At 35.3% G+C, this 20707-nt stretch overlaps 1 protein-coding gene across 6 annotated transcripts in view; it reads left to right on the plus strand.

Moving 5' to 3' along the window:
- The window catches only part of ANKRD12 (ankyrin repeat domain 12), a 129832-nt gene that overhangs the window by 72106 nt on the left and 37019 nt on the right, over nucleotides 1–20707 (plus strand). For 5 of the 6 annotated variants that reach the window (XM_047696846.1, XM_047696845.1, XM_047696849.1 and 2 more), the window contains one exon: nucleotides 6362–6509. In XM_047696846.1, the coding sequence (XP_047552802.1) occupies nucleotides 6362–6509 (148 nt within the window). Of the gene's footprint in view, nucleotides 1–6361; nucleotides 6510–14541; nucleotides 14622–20707 lie in introns of those variants that run through there. The other variant, XM_047696850.1, reaches the window with a different exon arrangement.

Consider the following 20707-nt stretch of genomic DNA (forward strand, 5'->3'; position numbering starts at 1 on the left):
ACATAGCTTACTAATCTTTAGTGTACCATTTGCAAGTGTATGTAGTACTTAATGATATATATTTTCGTAATCCTTTCTTCCTAGTTCGGTTTTAGATACGTGTCTCTTAAGTTCATCGTTTTTACCTATTTCAAATTTGTTGTCTCTTGTGTGTTAAGCAACTTTGAGTTACTTTATGAATCATTTTTAGAAAAATAATTATTTGCATTTAGGGATAATCTGTAAAGGATTGTCTAGGTTGGGGTTTTTGTAACATGTTTGAATTAACCAGCTGTCCCTGACTCATCACAGACATGTAATAAATATTTGCTGATTATTTCCTGATGGGTATTGAAAGTTTTCAGTAATATCAAATCCTGCATTCTATTTTCATATCCTAGGGCTTTAACCTAAGGAAATAAGCCTAAAAATGTAAAATTTTCCACTTAAAAAGATACATGCTACAGCCTTATTTATAATAATGAAAAGTTGGGGCACCTGGGTGGCTCAGTTAGTTAAGCAACTGCTTTTGGCTCAGGTCATGATCCTGGAGTCCCAGGATCGAGTCCCACATTGGGCTCCCTGCTCAGCAGGGAGTCTTCTTCTCCCACTGACCTCTCTCCTCTCATGCTCTCTCTCTCTCTCCTATTTTCTCTCTCTCTCTCAAATAAATAAAATCTTAAAAAAAAAAAACTTAAAGTTTTTATTTCAGTTACCTTCTCAGACTCCTAAAATGACAGTAAGAGGAGATGCTAAGTGACAGATGCAAAGGACAAAACAGAAGAAACAAGAAAACCAGTATTTTGGGTGATGGAAACTAGAAGAATGAGTGGTTACTGATCTAGAACAGGGTTTGGCAAAATTTTTCTGTAAAGATAGTAAGTATTTTAGATTTTGCTGGCCACCTGTAGCCTCCAGCATCCCTTCTTTTCTCCTTCCTCTTTTCTTCCCTTCTCTTCCTCTGAACTAATTCTCCTTTATGAATCCTTTTCAAAGTAGTAGAGAGAGAGGGAGAGAAAGAGAATCTTAAGCAAGCTCCATGCTTTGCGTGGAGCCCAACTCGGGACTTGATCTCACAACCTGAGATCATGACGTGAGCCAGAAACAAGAGTCGGAAGCTTAACTGAGCCACCCAGGTGCCCCTAAGGTATTTTATTTTATTTTTTTTTTTTTAATTTTTTTTATAAACAACCCCTAAAGTATTTTAAAAGAATATAAAAAACTGTTCTTCATCAGCGGGCCGGATTTGGTCTGTGGACCAAATTTTGCCAACTCCTGGTTTAGAAAATCAGAGAAAATTGAAACCAAAGCCATTCCAGCACAGAATCCTAGAAAGACTAAAGCTCAGGAATTCGTGGTACCTAGAAGTGTACCACCTTCTATTGGTACTTCCGGAAATGCCTGTTAAGATAGAACTGAAAACGAGAAATGAATATGTCTTTTTGACCCTTAAATCCCCTTCCTAACCTTACATAGCCAGATGACTGCACCTCTCTGACCCTGGCAGGTGAATGGAGGTTGATTTCCTGGCAAGTATGAACCACATATTCTGGACTGACATACCACAAGAATAGATGAGAGTAAGGATTAAGCGTAAGTTAATTAAGTGAAACATACTGAATGTTAAGACCCCAGTCTCCTTTTAGCAACCAGAATGCTGACAGTAAGGCTTATAGTTTGAGGCATGAGTTGGAAGGTTTCTGCATAGGAAATTAAACTAGGCAAGAGGGGAGTCTGATGAAATGGTCCTGTCATATCACACTGGCATGAAGTTCATCTGTCAGCAAGTCCAGGATATGCCAACAAAACTTTGAGTCTTTTAGTACTTTGCTCTTAAACGTGTGGACAGCCAGTGATCCTTCTGCATTTGAAAAAATTCTCTAACATAGATGTCCTGATTGGAGGACAGGAAAATGCCATGAGGAACTTCCTCAAAATCCGTCAATTTCCCCAAAGAGATAAGAAGCTGTTGTAGCTCTGAAATAAGACCTGAATGCATTAAACAAGGAACAATCAATGAAGGAAAAAACTTCTTGGAAATTAATAATATGGTTGCAAAAATGAAAGATGGATTATTACAGTTGACCCTTAACACAGATTTCAACCTCATGGGGCCACTTACATGCGGACTTTTTTTTTTTTATAAATGCAATACAGTACTGTATATGTATTTTCTCTTTCTTGTCATTTTTAAAAAAATTTTATTTACTTATTTGACAGACCACAAGTAGGCAGAGAGGCAGATGGAGAGGGGGGAGCAGACTTCCTGCTGAGGAGAGAGTCCAACGTGGGGCTCGATCCCAGGACCCTGAGATCATGACCCGAGCTGAAGGCAGAGGCTTCACCCACTGAGCCACCCAGGCACCCCTTTCTTGTCATTTTCTTAACATTTTCTTTCCTCTAGCTTACTTTATTGTAAGCATTTAGCATATGATACATAGTAACATGTAAAATATGTGTTAACTGTTGATGTAATTGCTAAGACGTCCAGTTAGTAGTAGTAGTACTAATAAGTAGTAGTAGTAGTACTAATAAGTAATTAAGCTCTTGGGGAGTCAAAAGTTGTACATGGATTTTTCAACTACACAGGTGTAGTGTTCCTAATGCCCATATTGTTCAAGGGTCATTTGTGTTGAGGAGTAAAGATAAAGTTGAGGAGGTCTCCCAGAAATCAGGAAGCAAAGAGATAAAGGTGAAGGAACAGAAATGAGAAAAAAGATGATTACTTTAGGAGATCTAGTATCTTAGTAAGGATTCTTTGGAGACTAGAACAGTGAAAACTTAGGAGATTATCAAGTAAAACTAGAAACTTTCCTAGAACTGAAGGAACATAGGTCTTCATACTGAAAGATTGAAAAGGCACTTAAACACTCAGCACACAATGCTCAGTAACTTCTTCATCCAAGATCAAGATGCATTTATCTGGGGTGGGGGGCACCTTGGGGGCTCAGTCAGCTGAGGGTCCTACTCTTGGTTTCCTTTCAGGTGATGACCTCAGGGTCCTGGGATTGAGCCCTGTGTCAGGCTCCCCACTCAGCAGGAAGTCTGCTTCCTCTATCCCTCTGTCCTTTCCCTGCGCGTGCACTCGCTTGTGCGCTCTCTCTCTCTCTCTCTCTCTCACACACACACACACACACACACACACACTTTCTCTCAAATAAATAAATCTTGAAAAAAAAGATACATTTATCCTGGAATTTCAAAACCATAGGGGCAAAGAATGTCACGTTTACAGAGAGAAAAGGCAAATCATTATATTAGGAAAAAAATCAGAATGGCATCAGACTTTGCATTAACAGCACTAGAAGCTAGAAGATAATGTAATGATGCCTTCAAAATTGGAGGGAAAATTGTTCTTTATCTAGACTATTAATCAAGTGAAGATAGAATAAAGGTATTACCAGACATATAAAAAATCTTGGGAATTTTCTGAAATTGGTGATTCAGCAAAATGAGGGAGTAAATCAGAAAAGAAGACAAGCTTTAAAGTATCTAACACAAAATTGAGGGGAGGATGGGTGCCCGGATATCTCAGTCAGTTAAGCGTCTGCCTTCGGCTCAGGTCATGATCCCAACGTCCTGGGATCAAGCCCCTCGTGGGGCTCCCTGCTCAGCAGGAAGTCTTCTTCTCCCTCTCCCACTCGCCCTGCTTGTAGTCCCTCTCTCTCTTTCTCTTTCTGTCAAATAAATAAATCTTCTTTAAAAAATGAGGGAAGGTTATTTGTGGGATGATAGGATTGAAGGGCGGTAACAGCTGGAAAGCAAATCTAGAGGGCATCCAGTCTACTTTAGAGCCCATTAGAAGGTTTAGAGAAAGGAGTCTCTAACAAAAACAACAACAAAAAGTGATAGAGTGTTGAATCAAAGAGATCTGTACTTACAGCAGAATGGGTGATGAATAAAAAATGATTATGTAGAAAACTGAACAAGTGAAAAATCAAGGCATTTAACTCCATGGGGAAAATAGAATTGTTTAAGAATGGAGATTTAGTCATGGTGTACTACTTGTCTCAACATTTTTATTATTCCTGATAATGTACAAGAAATACATAACTATATTAGAAAGCTAGAAGGGAAGTGTATGTGTATGGAAGGAGAGATGATGAGAATTGGTGAAAGACGGCTGAATTCACATCTTCCATTGTAAGACAGTAGGCAATGCCTAAAACTGAAAAATAAAGAAGCGACAAACTCAAATCTGTTACTTAAGTGTATGGAGATACATTTTGGAAATGGTTGTTCCTCACTAGTGGCACTGAAAAGCTGGTTGATCTTTTAAAATCACAAACATGGGGGCACCTGGTTGGCTCAGCTCAGGTCATGATCTCAGGGTCCTGGGATCGAGCCCCGCATCGGGCTCTCTGCTTAGCGGGGAGCCTGCTTCCCCTTCTCTCTCTGCCTGCCTCTCTGCCTACTTGTGATCTTTCTCTCTGTCAAATAAATAAATAAAATATTTAAAAAAAAATAAAATCACAAGCATGTGTAATTTGATAAAGATTAGTGAACAAAAAGGGAAATAAAGGTTAATAGTTGGAGTCATGAGTAATTTATTTTCTTTATACATTCTTACATTTCAGATTTTCTACATTGATCGTTTATTCTTTAAGAGTCCAGGAAAAAATGTTCCTTTTTCAGTATGAGTCTTCATTATTCTTAAATATTTTTTCATTTGTTAGTAATTCCTAATTTACAATATTTTATTTAATATTGTTTCTTCAAAAAGACGTGATTTATTTCCTAAATCCCAGAAAACACCATAGAATTGGCATTGGGAATAAATACTTGATCACTCATGAAGTTTGTGGTCTAGAATATGGGGAGAAATGTGTTAATTATAGTACAAATTTACGTATGAGGGAACACACCAATGTCTACAGAAATAGAACACGAAAACAAGAAGAGACAGTGAGGAAGCAGAATTAATAACACTTGGCCACCTGTTTGATGTAGAGGATGAGTGAAAAACAAGAGTCAGAGATGACTCCCAGCTTTCTGGCTTCAGTGACTGGGTATATTTGGTGCCAGTGACTGAGAATGGAAATAGATAAAAGATAAGGTGCAAGTTTAATGAACTGTGTTTGGAACCTATTGGTTTCAGCTGTTGCATTGAAATGCAAATATACTCATCTAGATTTATCCAGGATGTTGTGTTTGGAGCTCAAGAAAGAGGGCTGAGAAAGAGCAAGCAGAAGAATGAAAATAAATGAATGGATTGCATAATTGCCAATCACATTAAAATAGAGTGGGTGAGAGCTCCAAATAGATGATGTAGACTAGAGCTTGAGAAGTGAATCAGAGGCAGAGCCCTAGGGAAAACAGTCATTGTCTTAGATGTTTACAGATCTTAGGATACCCGTTTGGGCGTTAATTGTAGGTATAGAGGAGTGAAGAGCCAATAAAGTCAGGGCTGCAGGGGTGAATATCTTTTCATAAGCTTGACTGTAAAGGAAAGAAAACAGACTTAGCTAGAGGAGGTTTCTTGTTTTATCTGTTACATTTTTTTATTGCTGTTTTTTTTTTTTAAGCTGGAAGAGACTTGAGCTGGAAATACTGGTTTCTAGAAAGAGCCAATCAGAGGTTTAAAAACATAGAAGAAAGAGGATAAAAACAACAAATGAAAGAAATGAAATGATGACTAACCAGGCACACCCGTTTTCTGGAGCCAAAGCTTACTTTATGTGGTAGGGGAGGTGAGGGCTTAAGGAAAATGTCAAAGTAATGAGTACAAAATTAGATCCAGTTGGTTAAGCAGAAAGGGGGACCTTGAAAGTTACAGCCTTAAAGCTTAGGGCCATGTAAGGGGACCATGAAAGTGACAGCCTTAAAGTTTAAGATTCATTAGTTCTGAGTAAATCCGTGTCAGTTCCTAATAGTTTAAATTTCCAGAAGATGGGAAATACAAAAAAGAGCACTGGTAGTTTAAAAAAAAAAAAGCACTGCTAGTGATATTAGCCTTACAGAGAAGGATACTTATTTTGAGACTCCCTCTAGAATACACATAAGAGGCCAAGAAGCTTGGCCTCTTATCTTGTTATCTTGTCTGTTGATTTATCTGCAAAACTTGGAACAGTGCTTATTAATTAAGTCCTTAGTAAATATTTGTTGAACATATGTTGGAACAAGAAGAAAAATGATGAGATTTAATGCTCAAAGAGGCCATCTTAAATTTTAAGGAGGAAATGTTTTTGTAGTAGATAAGATTGTCAGATGAAGGGTGGATGGCAATGAAAGTGGAACTTGAAGAGAGCAGTCATGATTTAGAAGAGACACTGAGGGAGGGAGGCAGAGTAGATGAGGCAGAAGGATATTGTGTTATCAAGAGAATGGTTGAAATGATAAAATCTCCGAAGAGACTAAATCTTCCTACTGTTTAACATTGCAGATAGTGAAACTGTTACTTCGTCATGGTGGAAATCCATTTCAAGCTAATAAGCACGGGGAGCGTCCAGTGGATGTAGCAGAGACAGAGGAGTTGGAATTGCTGCTAAAAAGAGAGGTGCCTTTATCTGATGATGATGAAAGTTACACAGGTTCGTTTCAAATAATCTTTATTCAACTGTTTGACATGGTATTTAGTAGAACATTGATTCTGCTGTGCAATATATAAAATGTTTGTGTTCCTTAGGATAAAACTAATCAGTTATTAAGAATGATGAATTTAGTACCTTAGGTATTTGCTGCATGTCCCCTGTGTAAGTGAAAACATAATGTCATTGCCCTGTTTTCATGATCATCCCCGCCTCCTCCACCCGGCAAACTGCTATCACATTCAAGTCTCCTGCAGGACCTTTTCCCATTAACAGCTATCAGAACTGCTACTCTAACTTCTTTCATTCTTTTATAAATTAGGTACTAACCAAACCCTTCCTGTTTTTCCTAGCATTAATGAGTCATCTTTGCATTTTTATTTCTTTGATTTAGGTGGTTGAACTCTGGTCATTGTTGCAACATAGGGGCACAGTTTTTCAAAAACAGTTTTAAAAAGGAAAGATCTAAAAGAATAGTTCAGAAAACTTTTGGCATACTCCCATTTTCTTGTAAACATAAATAGTTAAAAATGTAACAAAGTTTCCTGCATTGAGGAAAGTCTTTTGCATACCCGTTTGAAGGGTTCATGCTTTCAGGCAAAAATCAATGAAAAAGAATTGATTCAGAAACACAACTGACCAGGTGCCTGGATGGATTTGATTCTTGATCTCGGCTCAGGTCTTGATCTCAGGGTTGTGAGTTCAAGCTCCACATTGGGTTCCACGCTGGGTGTGGATCCCACTTAAAAAAAATAAAATAAAAAGAATCATACACTGACCATATTCTCACAAAATTTTAAAGAATTTCTGAGAAATTAGGTAATACTACTTCTTATATACAAGGGAATAAAAATCAAACCATACTCATTTAATCAGCCATCGCCAGAAGGCAGTAAAATGACACCTATAATAGTTTTGAGGCAGAAAGGTCTACCCTTTACTTTTTTTTTTTTGAGGTATAATGACATATAACATATTAGTTTCAAGTGTACCACTTGATTTGATATTTGTATCCATTGCAAAATGACCACTACAATAAGGCTAGTTAATATCCATCATCCTACATACTTACAATATTTTTTCTTTTCTTTTCCTTGTGATAAGGAGTTTTAAGATCTACTGAATTAACAACTTTCAAATATGCAGTACAGTATTATTAACTATAGATACCATGCTGTATATTACATCCCCATGACTTAATTTATTTTATTACTGAAAGTTCGTACCTTTTGACCCATTTTGCCCAGTGTTTCTCTGTTATCAATGAACTTGGCTTTTTTGTTTTGTTTTGTATTGTTTTTAGATTCCATATGTAAGTGAGATCATAATGGTATTTGTCTTTCTCTGTCTGACTTATTTCACTTAGCTTAATGACCTTATGGTCCATCCATGTTATCTCAGATGGCAAGATTTCATTCTTTTTTATGGCTAATATTTTATTACATACATATACCACATTTGTAGCCATTCATCCATAGATGGATACTTAGGTTGCTTCCGTATCTTGGCTACTGTAAATAATGCTGTAGTGAATGTAGGGATGCATATATCTTTTTGAGTTAGTAATTTTGTTCTTCAGATAAATACCCAGAAATGGAATTGCTGGATCTTGTGGTATTTCCTTTTATTTTATTTATTTATTTATTTATTTTTGAGGAGCTTCCATACTGTTCCATACTGTTGAGTGACCACTTCCATAGTGGTCACACTAATTTACATTCCCACCATCAGTACATGAGGGTTCTGTTTTCTCTACATCTCTTTCACTTCTTTGCTAACAGTTTTTATTTCTTATCTTTCTGATAATAGCCATTCTACAGGTATGAGGGGGATATCTCATTGTGGTTTCCATTTCCCTGATAATTAGTGATGTTGAGCATCTTTTTGTATACTGTTTGCCACAGGTATGTCATCTTTAAAAAAATGCCTGTTCATATCCTCTACCCATTTTTTAATTGGATTGTTTGCTTTTGAGTTGTATGAGTTCTTTATATGTTTTAGATATTTTTATGAGCTATAATTTCTGAATATTTTCTACCATTCACTAGATTACCTTTTCGTTTTGTTGATGATTTCCTTTGTGTGCAAAAGTTAGAATCCCAGTATTTTATTATGAAAATGTTCAAATATACAGCAAAATTCAAAGAATTATACAGTGAATACCCTTTACCCACCAACTACATTTTATAGTTATTAACTTTTTACTATATTTCCTTTATTACAGTATCACATACCTATCCGTCTACGTACAGTCCATCTTATTCTTTTGATGCATTTCATTAACTAGCGTTCAATTTTTTTGTATTATTAAACTTATAAAGTATTTATTAATACGCTTGTGAAATTAATAATTCTTTCCTTAATGAAATATCCTTTCGAGAAATGTGTAGACCTGTGTACCCCAATCTTACCAAGATATAGACTCTCTCCATCACTTCAGAAAGTTCTTAAGCCCTTTCCTAGTCCATTCTCACACCTGCCTGATCATTTACACCCTTTATGGTAAAAATTATTGGGCAGGAATCACTAATGGCTGATAATCTAAAGGGAATTTTTTTGATGAAGAGCAGAATCTTTACATGGCCTTTTCACATTTATAAGAAAGGAGGGGGCTGGGAAACAGTGATGATAGGGAAGAGAAATTTAGCATCATCTGAACTGTGTGATTAAAATTAACGTCATTAAAGGAGGGACAGATGCACATTATGTGCCTTCAGATGTGATGGTGTGAGAAGGCTATAATATTACTTTTGTAACATTCTGGCTGTGATGCATAACCATGAAGAATGTTCTGGTGTTTTTCTTTTTAAAAGCCAGTGCCATGGAAGATTAAGAAATGTCAATGTCATAAAGTGATTAAAATGTTCCAGACTATGTAAAGAGATAATAATTAAAGGCAATACCTGTTCCCTGGCTGTATCCTCTACTGGAGAGGGGAAGTGACTATAGAGGACATTATTAGATCATTTAACAAGGGAAATGGATGGTAGATTAGTGTTGTATCAATGTAAATTTATGAAGTTGACAACTATACTGTGGTGACAAAGAATATCCTTATGTCTTAGGAAATACTTATTTCTTAGGAAATATTCACTGGAGTATATAGGGGTAAAGAGCCATCATATATATAGTTTGCCTTCATATAGTTCAAAGGAAGAAAATTTATACATACATGTATAGAGAGAATGCAAATTATAAAGCAAGAGAGTGTAACAATAATAAATTTGGGTGAAGGATATATAGTATTTAGTATTTTATTCTTTCTAGCTTTTTGTGAGTTAGAAATTAATTCCAAATGAAATCGAAAATATGTATTAATACATAAAATTTCCATGCTTTGTCCATTGAAAGGATATAAAAGTAATGACATTAAGACAGTAAGCAATAATCATTCCTGATGCCCAGATTTTAATCTTGAAATATTTTCTACTAAAAGAAAACCAGGGATTCTTGAAAAAAAAAATGGATGATGCTATGTCTGGGACAGGAAATACAATAAGAAACATCTTGTCATTACAGATTCCAAGGAAACTGTCAAAACCTTGTCAAAAAACCTTAGGAGACAACTTGGAGAACAGTTCACACTGGCCATAGATGGGGTAGTTTGAGTTTCAAAAGGGTATTAATTATAGATAATGTAAACCCATCATTTATTTTTAAATCTATGATTCTATAGAGATAAATTTTTTAATTCAGCATCATCAGAGAACTAATTTGTCATCTTAAAAATTAGGCAGAACTGAAAAAAATTATTTATTTTGCCTTTCCTGTATGAACTTTATCATTGGGTAACCTCATTATAGGTGAGAAGTATTTTCTTTTAAGATTAATCCAGCCAAAAGAATGAGGAAAAAAGATTAACTGTTTGCAATCCCCAATTAGTTAATACATCTAAGCATTGAGGATTGATCAGTAGTTGCTAACATTAAATTTTTTAAAAAAGAAAATATTGCATGCCCCCTGATGAAGGAATACCAATTCTCAGTCCTCAGGATTCAACTGCAACATGTAGGAAATACCAGGGTAAGAGGGATATGCTGACCTGCATCCAGCAAAATCTAGACTGTGGGAACCCCAAACAGCTCCATTTCTTCAACTGCAATCTATCTAGATTGCATAAAAATGATAAAGGATGGGGCGCTTGGGTGGCTCACTGGGTTAATCCTCTGCCTTTGGCTCAGGTCATGATCTCAGGGTCCTGGGATCGAGCCCCACATTGGGCTCTCTGCTCAACAGGGCCTGCTTCCTCCTCTCTCTGCCTGCCTCTCTGCCTGCTTGTGATCTCTCTCTCTGTCAAAAAAAAAAAAAAAAAATCTTTAAAAAAAAATGATAAAGGATAACTCATAGGAAAAAATTAAAATGTTTAAAAGGAGTTAAGACTAAAAAATTAAGCATGTATTTAATAGATGATTTATGCTTTTCTGGGGAAGTTTTGTGCAAAACTAGTCACAGTAGATGGCACATAGAAGATCCAGGATATTAGGGTTTTTTTAATAATAAATTCTTAAGATGATACATTAGGAAAAGCCTAGTAAGTTTTCAGTAGTTTTGAGAGAGACCAGCAATAGTGATAGTTCCTTTATTTCACTTAGGAAATGATCAGCACTGTTACTTAACTATCACCTATCCAAAAGTGAAACTGATTGTAGTAAGAGGAGATTGGGGGCAGGGGGGTTGTAAATAAGGAGAGAAAATGCAATGTTGGTTAAAGCGTTGATAGCAGTATTTGGTATAGTGATAATGTTACTGAATGAAACTAAAACTATAGGCAAAATTGTAAAAGTGTCAGCATTGCTTTTAGTATCTATTTTCACCTCTTCACCATGCAATAGATACAAACTCCTTAAGTGGTACATAGACACTGCTCGGAAAATATTTGTTGAATTGGTGGGGAGATGTTACTGGTCCTCAGGGATTATGTGAGGACTCATCTTCAGCCTCCACAAATCCGGGGAATAGCTGAACCTGTAGGCTGAGTTCCTCCATTACTGAGACTAGGAAAGTTTGAGAAAACCTATAATCAAACACCAGAGAGCCTTCCTCCTGGTACTTAAGCTGCTAACTGGCAATCTCAGGGGTGAAGCCCACTTTACCTTCCACTACTCAGAGGAAAGCTGCTGCTTTGACCATTCTAACATTGGGTTGTACTGTGCTAACAAAGGAAAGCAGCCCTTCAGAGTTGCCTGCAAATTCAAGAGAAGGATTGTTCTGAACCAAAAGAATAAATAGAACTAAATAAAGCTACTAGAGGAAACAGATGACTTGAACAATAAAAGTGAACACTGAAGGAAATGCAGGTATAGCTAATAAAAATCAGGACTATGCAAGCAGAACTCCAGTGAGGAGTGATCATTGTTGGGACTTACTAGACTGGAAAATCAAATAAAACAAATCCTCACAACACAGCAAAAATACAAAGGGGAAGAATCCTGAAAGAAAAGATAATAGAAAAAAAAAAAAAAGAAAGAAAAGATAATAGACTTTGAGACTAGCTAGATCTAGGAGACCTAACAGATCTAACATGTGAGTAACATATGTATAGGGATTTAATAGGGAAAAAGGAAACAGGTGAAGAATAGTCCACAGTTAAACAAATAGAAGAAAATTTTCCTGAGCTATAGATAGCCTGAATTCATCAATAATAAAGGTCAGTGAGTTCCAGATAGTTTAATGAAAATGCACACACACACACACCCTAGACATATATTGATCAGTTTCCTTCGTTCTGAATGTGACAAGTTAATCTGCAAGAAAATAACTGTCACATTGGCATTGGACTTCTAACTTGTAACCATGGAAGATAGAACCTTGAGAGAAAAGAACTGTACCATAAAAATTGTATACCTGATCAAGGTATTATTCCCCTGACAGGGTAAAAGAAAGATATTAGCAGATATTTAAGCATTTAGAAAATGCATCAATATGTAAATTTTCTTACATTAAAAAAAAGAAATACTGGAAAAATAAACTAACAACTTAAAAAACTGGTTACCTAATAGGAGAAAGGATAAAAAGAGAGATATATTAATGGTCACAGTTTTTTTTTGAAAAACAGTCTGACAACAGCTAACAAAATACAACAGCCCTTATCTTTTAGAGATATGTCCTGAAATATTTGTAGATGAAATGATAGATTGAATAGGATGTGCTTCCAAATGATACAGGGATAGGATGAATAGAGGTATGGATTGGCCACATTGATGGTTACTGGAGCTGAGTGACGGGTACCTGACATGGTGGTTCAGTATAATATTGTCTACTTTTTTGTAAGTTTAAAGTTGACCATGATAAAAATGTTTTTTAAAATATGTATGCTCCTTGATCTAGCAGACACACTTCTGGGAATATCTCATGTTTATTACAGCCCTGTTTTTAGTGGCAAAAGAAAAAATAAATAGTGATATAAAGGATTGGTTGCATAAATTGAGGTAGATGGCCACACAATGGACTATTTATTGTACAACTATGTGAAATAGCATGTCTTACTGCTCTTGGAGAAATTTTCATAAGATACTTTGAGTTAGAAAAATCAAGATAAATCCTCTTACTATCTCTTTTTTGTAAAATGAATAATGTTTTTAAAATCTCTGTGTATGGGGCGCCTGGGTGGCTCAGTGGGTTAAGCCACTGCCTTCAGCTCAGGTCATGATCTCAGGGTCCTGGGATTGAGTCCCACATCGGGCTCTCTGCTCAGCAGGGAGCCTGCTTCCTCCTCCTCTCTCTCTGCCTGCCTCTCTGCCTGCTTGTGATCTCTCTCTGTAAAATAAATAAATAAAATCTTTAATAAAATAAAATTTCTATGTATGTTTGTATGTATACATATATTTGTGTAAAATCTTACAAGCATGGAGCAGAATCTGAAAGGATATAGACCCAGATAAAAGTGTTCTGTTGAATCTGTTTATTAACATCATACGTGATCTTCTAATGGCCAGATCCCTTAGCTGCCTTTTCAGTCTTTCTCTAGATTTTGACGGTGTTGACCATGTTCTTTCTAAAATTCTCCTAATGTTGGTTTTTGGGATGTAATTCTCTCCTGGCTTTGATCTAGCTTCCTGGACAGTTTCTTCTTAGTTTCCTTCTAGAATCTCATCTTCGTTTCTTCCTCATTTCCATACACTCCTGTGTTGGTTTTTCCAAAGATTTTACTCTGGACTCTTCATGATACATACTCTCACAGGTAAATTTCATCCTCACTCACAGTTTTAATTACCATCAATGTAGCGAGGCCTTCAGATATCACTCTATCTTTCTCTTAAGCCTCAACTTGTATATTTAGCTGCCCTCTGGATATTACCACTTAGAATTACACAGAAGTCAGTAGCCCCGACTAGAACTTCTTTTTCTTCCATTTACACTCCTTTTTTCTTGCTTTTCCTGTCTCAATTGGTGATAGCATCATTCAGCTATACATATGTCACTTGTTAGATGTCCTAAGCTCTTCTTCCTCTTTTCCTTCAGTCAGTTATCTAACAACTATTTTGAAGCATTCATTATGTGTTAGACATTGTTTAAGTACTAGGGATACAGCTCATTAAGAAAATGGAGATACTAACATAATCATCCACTCACCCCTGTCAGTTTCTACTTTTAAAATACGGTATATCCATCTACCAGTTACAAGCTCTAAGTCATTTGAACATCTTTGTGCTATATGAAATCGTCTTGATTTCATAATTTAAAAATTTAAATTTCATATTTCCATAATAGCCGAAATTACATTGGCTTTCATAAGAAAGTAAGAAAATAAGATTTGAAAATTAGAAGATTTTTATATGGTATGTTAATTTTCCCATTTATTATGGCTACTGACTCTATAATTCTGGTCTCTTCAGAAAACAGTAGCTGTGAAAGCATATTATAAAACTTTCCATTAGAAAGAGGTATTACAGCAAATTTTTCCCATGGAAGAGGGAAGGTGTCTTATTTGAACTTAAATGTTTAACTAGAGTAAAACACATCATCTAGAACCTTTTTGATTTTTCACGGATTTTGACTATTTCATGTGTTCATCAACTATGTATTGATTTTTCAGAATATTTCTTTTCCACATGATGAATGTGCCTGAATTATTGCTTGATCAAAGTCCCTCAAGGAATGATGCAAAAACTGTCAGTAAGTATCATACAAAGATTTTGGAGTTGCTGAAAAAGACTGATGAAAATACCCAATTTATTGCTTAATTTACATGAGGTCCTTGTTAGACTTAACTTTATCAAACTTTATCTGATCTAAATTTAGAATGTATTACTATGTAATCGAGAGTTAATGTAACTGCCCATAGCTGTTTGTATGTGTAAGGCCTGATAGCATCATTATCCATCTGGTATAGCTCATGATCCATGTGACAGATACACTTTAAGTATTGCGAAGTTAGGGAATGTAACCAAGACATTGAATTTTAGAAATTAATGAATTTGGAGGAAATAAAGGGTGTTAAATATGTAACATTTTAAATATGGTTTATTCCATCAGGCATTGTGCTTTATGACAGTGCTACTCAGGTCAGGGTAGCTGTTCCACAAACTGTTACTGGTCTTCGAGATAAGGAGCTTGTGCCAGAATGTAAATCAATGCATTCCTTCCTCTCTCAGAAAGGGAAAAAGGCTGTGAGTAAACATCAGCTGAACTAAGCAGTGTGCTAGTTGACATAATTGCTTTCCATTTTTGGTGCAGGCTCCTTATTTCTTCACAGATTAGTAGTAAACAATTTACAGACTGGCCTCAGTTGAAGGACTACACTGAGTAGCTGTCCTATGTCATACATATCAAACATTTATGATATTGTTACAGGAATACATGTCCTGGTTAGTACATCTTATTGTATACAAATGTGCGGCACTTTTAAATTTGCATAATTCTTTAGTCTTTCCCCCCTCCCTCCCTGCCAACTTCTGCCCTTTTCCCAGTCTTATTCCACATTATCTTCCTGCATAGAAATTCTTTCTAATAATGGTGTTTGCTACAAATATTTGCTTCTTGCTACCCTGCCAAGGACTCAGTCGTATTTAGAGAGCTGTATCATGCTCATGAGACATAATTATGGTCATACAGAAGTGGGTAACTCTGTGTCACACAGTGCCCCCACCCAGTACTTTCTGACATTCATTAATTGCCAAAGTGGAGATTCTGTTGCAAATATGCAGACATTGATTTTATTGCTTAAAGTGGCCAGTGAACAAAGTTGAAAATACCAATCATTGTCAGAAAAGTTATGCATCTTTTTCTTGTACTTTGACCACCAGAAATCTGACCTTGTTTATTAAGCAGCTGCTGCAAACTTTGCTCACTTGCATACTTCAACTTAAGCAAGGAGATGCTCCATCATAATAATAGATGAGGTACATTTTAGCATCTGCTGTAAAACAGATTAAGAAACTTTTAAAAAGTGATATATTGTTACCCACTGGTGTTTACTGAGTACATTTCTGTGTCATAAAATACACAAAATGACCAGTATTTTGAAGCCTTATTTTCTTAATATTAAAATAATAAATTGTTAACTATTCTAATATATTGTCATAATTTGTGAAATTCATTTCCTAGTTTTATATTTCAGGAGCTATGAAAATATGACTGGTTTATACATGCATATATGGATTTATAACAGTTAACAAATCAAGAGATCAAAAAACCTAATTATTTAAGTCAAAATATACCAGAATTTTTTTTAAATGGATTATGTGATGTTAATTGTTTAACATAGGAAGAAGCATCACCTTAGGAAGTTTTAAAGCAAGCCTTTTAATCTTAGAAGTATGAAGATATCTACAGGAAGAAATTACCCAAGATGATTTTAGAGTGTTAAAAATATTTATCAATATACTTGATCATTAGGAATTTAGACTTGATAGAGCATTTTATAGGGTAAAGGAGTTTGCATGTTAGTCTACTTAAAATTAGGATTCTTCTGTTTAAGATATAAAGAATATTTTATCTTCTTGCTTTCCGAATGGCATTTTTAAGTCACTTCCAATATAAATGTTAGGAAGTGGGTTAGGTCAAGTTTGGAAAATTATAATCCATTTATAACCCAAGAACCTTATTTTAATTAGGACTGTTAGCAACCTTTGGTTAAATCTTTTTCTGACATTGTTGAGTGGTAGCAAGCGCAGTGTGGGTGTTCAGCACCCTTTATTTTTCACATATCCCTATAGTACCAGTGTTCAGAGGAAGTGAAAGACACTTAGGTAACCATTATGTATGGAGGGCTGAGCATACAGCATGATAGGCAATGAAATATTCTTGGATTTAATGACCAGAAGAAATTCCGTAGTGATTTGCATAGTTTTTTGCATGCTTTGCTTTTTCTCCTCTGCTTTGTGACATATATGGTACACTTCACACACAGAGTTCTGAATTTTAATTTTTCAAACTTTCTTCTAAATATCACCAGCTGCTTCTTCCTGAATCCTAAACAAACAAAAAGCCTCTACACTTCTCTTATTTGAAACTCAGTACTTTCAAATCAATACAGATTTTACCATGTCTTAATTTTAATTATAGCAACCTAGTTCCAGAGCTTAAGAATTTTTAATTCTACACGGAGTGTTTTTTGAAGAAAAATATATATGTCAAAGTTTGTTAAGTGGAGAAAAAGGAAACAAAATTAACTAAATTACCATTTACTATAGATACGTGTTTAGCAGTGTCTATAAAAATTACACAGTTCTACATTTTTACATACTCCTGTATCAGGAAAAATAAGTGGAGAATTGTTGCAGCTGAGATGTTTTTTGGACGTCTGCAAACGAATACTTTATAAGCCTTTAAATTTTGTTACATAAAATAATAGCCTGCTAAATATCCCTCTTTGAAGTTCATGTGCATATAGTAGTAAAGATATTTCAAGTGTATTTGCCCAAAATATATAAAATTATTTATCATAAATATGAAACTAATAGGTTTTTTGTTAATATGTTAGCTTGATGGTTTTTATTACAAATGATTTCTACCACTGTCTAGCAACTTAAAGTGAGTCTGTCACATAATTATGGTAGTTGAGATATTACTGAATATTTAAGACAAACTCTGTAAAAGGTACATTTGGGCAGAACCCTTAAAGAACTTTGACTTAAAAAAAAAATGCTTACATTTGAATGAGTTCAGCGTTAGCTATATCATCCTGTCTGCAGAAAAATGTTTTATCTAGTCATGGTTAAAAGGACCTCCATGTAATAAACATACATCTATCTATCTATCTATATATATATATATATATATGTATACACACAGACATACACACACATACAGTGTAATTGTATATTATATATATATATATATATATATTTGTTATGGAATTAGCTGAGACTGGGTGATTTTGTCAGTTTCCTTTAGTGACATCAAAATTTTTGTAGTGATACTAGTCTTATTTTTAGGAGAAAAATCTTGATCAATTTATACTTTATAGAAGTAGTTTCTATGTTACTGACATTTTAGTAGGAAGACAATGTGTATAACTAATTATAATTAAGTGAGGGAGTATACAGAGTGTTGTGGTACTTGATTTTATTTCCTATGTAGATTTTGCTTTTAGACTTAGTATTTTCAACTGTTGATTATATTCTCTTCCTTCCCCAGCTCGCCCCTAAACTCTTGACTATAATTCTCTTACCTATATCTATTACTATAGAAATACAGTGAAAAATGTCCTCATATGGCATACTTATTTCTAGATAGATGTATGACTGCTCTTCTATAAAGCAGAATTAAAATACCAAACTTTGGGGTGCCCAGCTGGCCCAAAGCATGCAACTCTTGATCTTGGGGTTGTAAGTTCAAGCCCCCACGTTGGGTGTAGAGATGACTTAAAAATAAAATCTTTAAAATACCTAAACTTTACTTAGGAATATTGTGGCTTAGAAGTTGAGATTTACAAGAGACTATGTAAAATTACCTAATGTTTTATTTCCCGGTCTCTGAGCTACAGTTCTCAATTAGTTTAGGGATACGAAAACTGTAATGATTTGTTTACTAAAATGCAGGTGTATATTTTTTTTTAGTGTTACTTCTTTAACTATATAATATAAATAACATATAATTAGTCCTTAAATATATTAGATTTGGTTAGTGAACTATTACAGAGCAAAGGAGCAACCCAAAATATGTATGAGAGGCCTGCAGCAGTTGTGAAGTACTCCTTTATTGAAGTCCCAGAGAATCTCTGAAACTTAGAATCAGTTTTTTCAGGAAACAGTCTCAGCAAAAGACTGAGATTATAGAGAGAGCACAGATCATTGTAAAGTCTTCTCAGAGGAGGAGAGGCCTGTTGTAGAGATCCACCAGAAAACTGCTGAAGAAATGAGTTTTCCCCGTTATCAGTACAAAAAGAAAAATGGATTTAAGGAAAGTCAGGTGAGTTAAAGACAAGAAGGACCAAGATGAACAAACAGAACAATTGGTCTTAGAAAATATAAATAATATAGAAAGCAGGAGGATAAATTCTTGTTATTCTTGGAGATCCTTGGAGGGCAATCAGTCTACTAACCATAACAACAAAAGGCTGTGGTGAAAAAGTAGACCTGGAAAGTCCTTGGAATTCAAAATACTTATCATTACTCAAAATAAATATTCTATACAGGACTAAAAAACAGACTGGATATTGCCAAAGATCTTGAGATGAAAGAGAAGAACAGTGTATAAAACATTTTTGAAAAGATACTGAAAATATGAGGAAAATGATAAAGACAAACAAACAAAACACATGCCCAGGATAATATAGTGTTCATCTTAAAAAAGAGCAAATGCTAAGAAGAAAATAAATTTTTTAGTTGAAGAAAATGTCCTTTAAAGAAAGATTTATGTTTGTGGATCAAAGGGAAAATTTAAAGAATAGAAGGGGAAAAACAAAAACAAAAACCCACATCTAGATACATCACAACTTCAAGGATAAAGATTTTTTTAAATCCTATAAGCTCCCGGAATCACAGGGAAACATGTTACCTACAAAGGAAAGAGAGTGTCATCAGGTTTCTCATTCTTTTTTTTTTTTTTTTTAAAGATTTTATTTATTTATTTGACAGAGAGATCACAAGTAGATGGAGAGGCAGGCAGAGAGAGATAGAGAGAGAGGGAAGCAGGCTCCCTGCTGAGCAGAGAGCCCGATGCAGGACTCGATCCCAGGACCCTGAGATCATGACCTGAGCCGAAGGCAGCGGCTTAACCCACTGAGCCACCCAGGCGCCCCAGGTTTCTCATTCTTAATGTTGTAGAAGACAGGTGGAGGGGCACCTGGGTGGCTCAGGTGGGTTCATGTGCCTTCAACTCGGGTCATGAGCTCAGGGTCCTCGGATCAAGCCCCGAATCGGACTCCTTACTCAGCAGGGAGACTACTTCCTCTGCCTGCTGCTGTCCCTGCTTGTGTTCTCTCTCTTGCTCTTTGACAAATAAATAGGTGAAATCTTAAAAAAAAAAAAAAAAAAGACAGGTGTAGCTATAGTTACAGCATTCTGTGAAATACTATTTTGAACTTAGAATTCCATTCCCACCCAACTATCACTCAAGTGTAAAGAAAAACCTTGGATATGCTTTCTGTTCTTTTTCTGAAAAAAACTACTTACATTTTTACTCTTCAGTGACACAAAATACAAGTCTAAAAGGAAGATACAAAGACTAACTCGGGATTTTGGTGAGAAATTCCAGAGTGACAGCAATGAGCAATTGGCATATTTTTAAACAAAATGTCAGCTTTATGAGGAATGTTATCAAGAAAATAGTAGATAACAATACACATATTGCGTGAATTAGATTCTGAGAGTTCACTGTGTCTGGTATTATTGATATGAAGGCATATTGTCTGAGCTGATGAACAAGAGAAAAGGTGAAAACTTCAGGGAAAATAAAACATGAGCAATTCCGGGCCTAATTATAAAGCAGGCTAAAATGTGACATGATTTTGGGGTGCTCATGGAGCGTGTGCATGATTTCTGAAATGGCAGTAAGAGCCATTTCAGGTAATTTAGAAGAGTCTGTTGGTCAGGTAATTTAGAAGAATCAAGAGAACAGATCTGAAGTTCAGAAATTATGTTCCCTTTATTATTTCTAAGTTAAAATCAAATGTAGTACTTTAAATAGGTTATGAAGAATGATTCTCTTGGGTGGTAGGATTTTTTTATAGATTTTTTTTTTCTTCACCCATCTCAGTTTTCTATCATGAACTGTTTCACCTTTATAATAAAAGAACGGTAAATGCCACTTGAAAA

Source organism: Lutra lutra, chromosome 12 (genome assembly GCF_902655055.1).
Source record: "Lutra lutra chromosome 12, mLutLut1.2, whole genome shotgun sequence".
Lineage (NCBI taxonomy): Eukaryota > Metazoa > Chordata > Mammalia > Carnivora > Mustelidae > Lutra > Lutra lutra.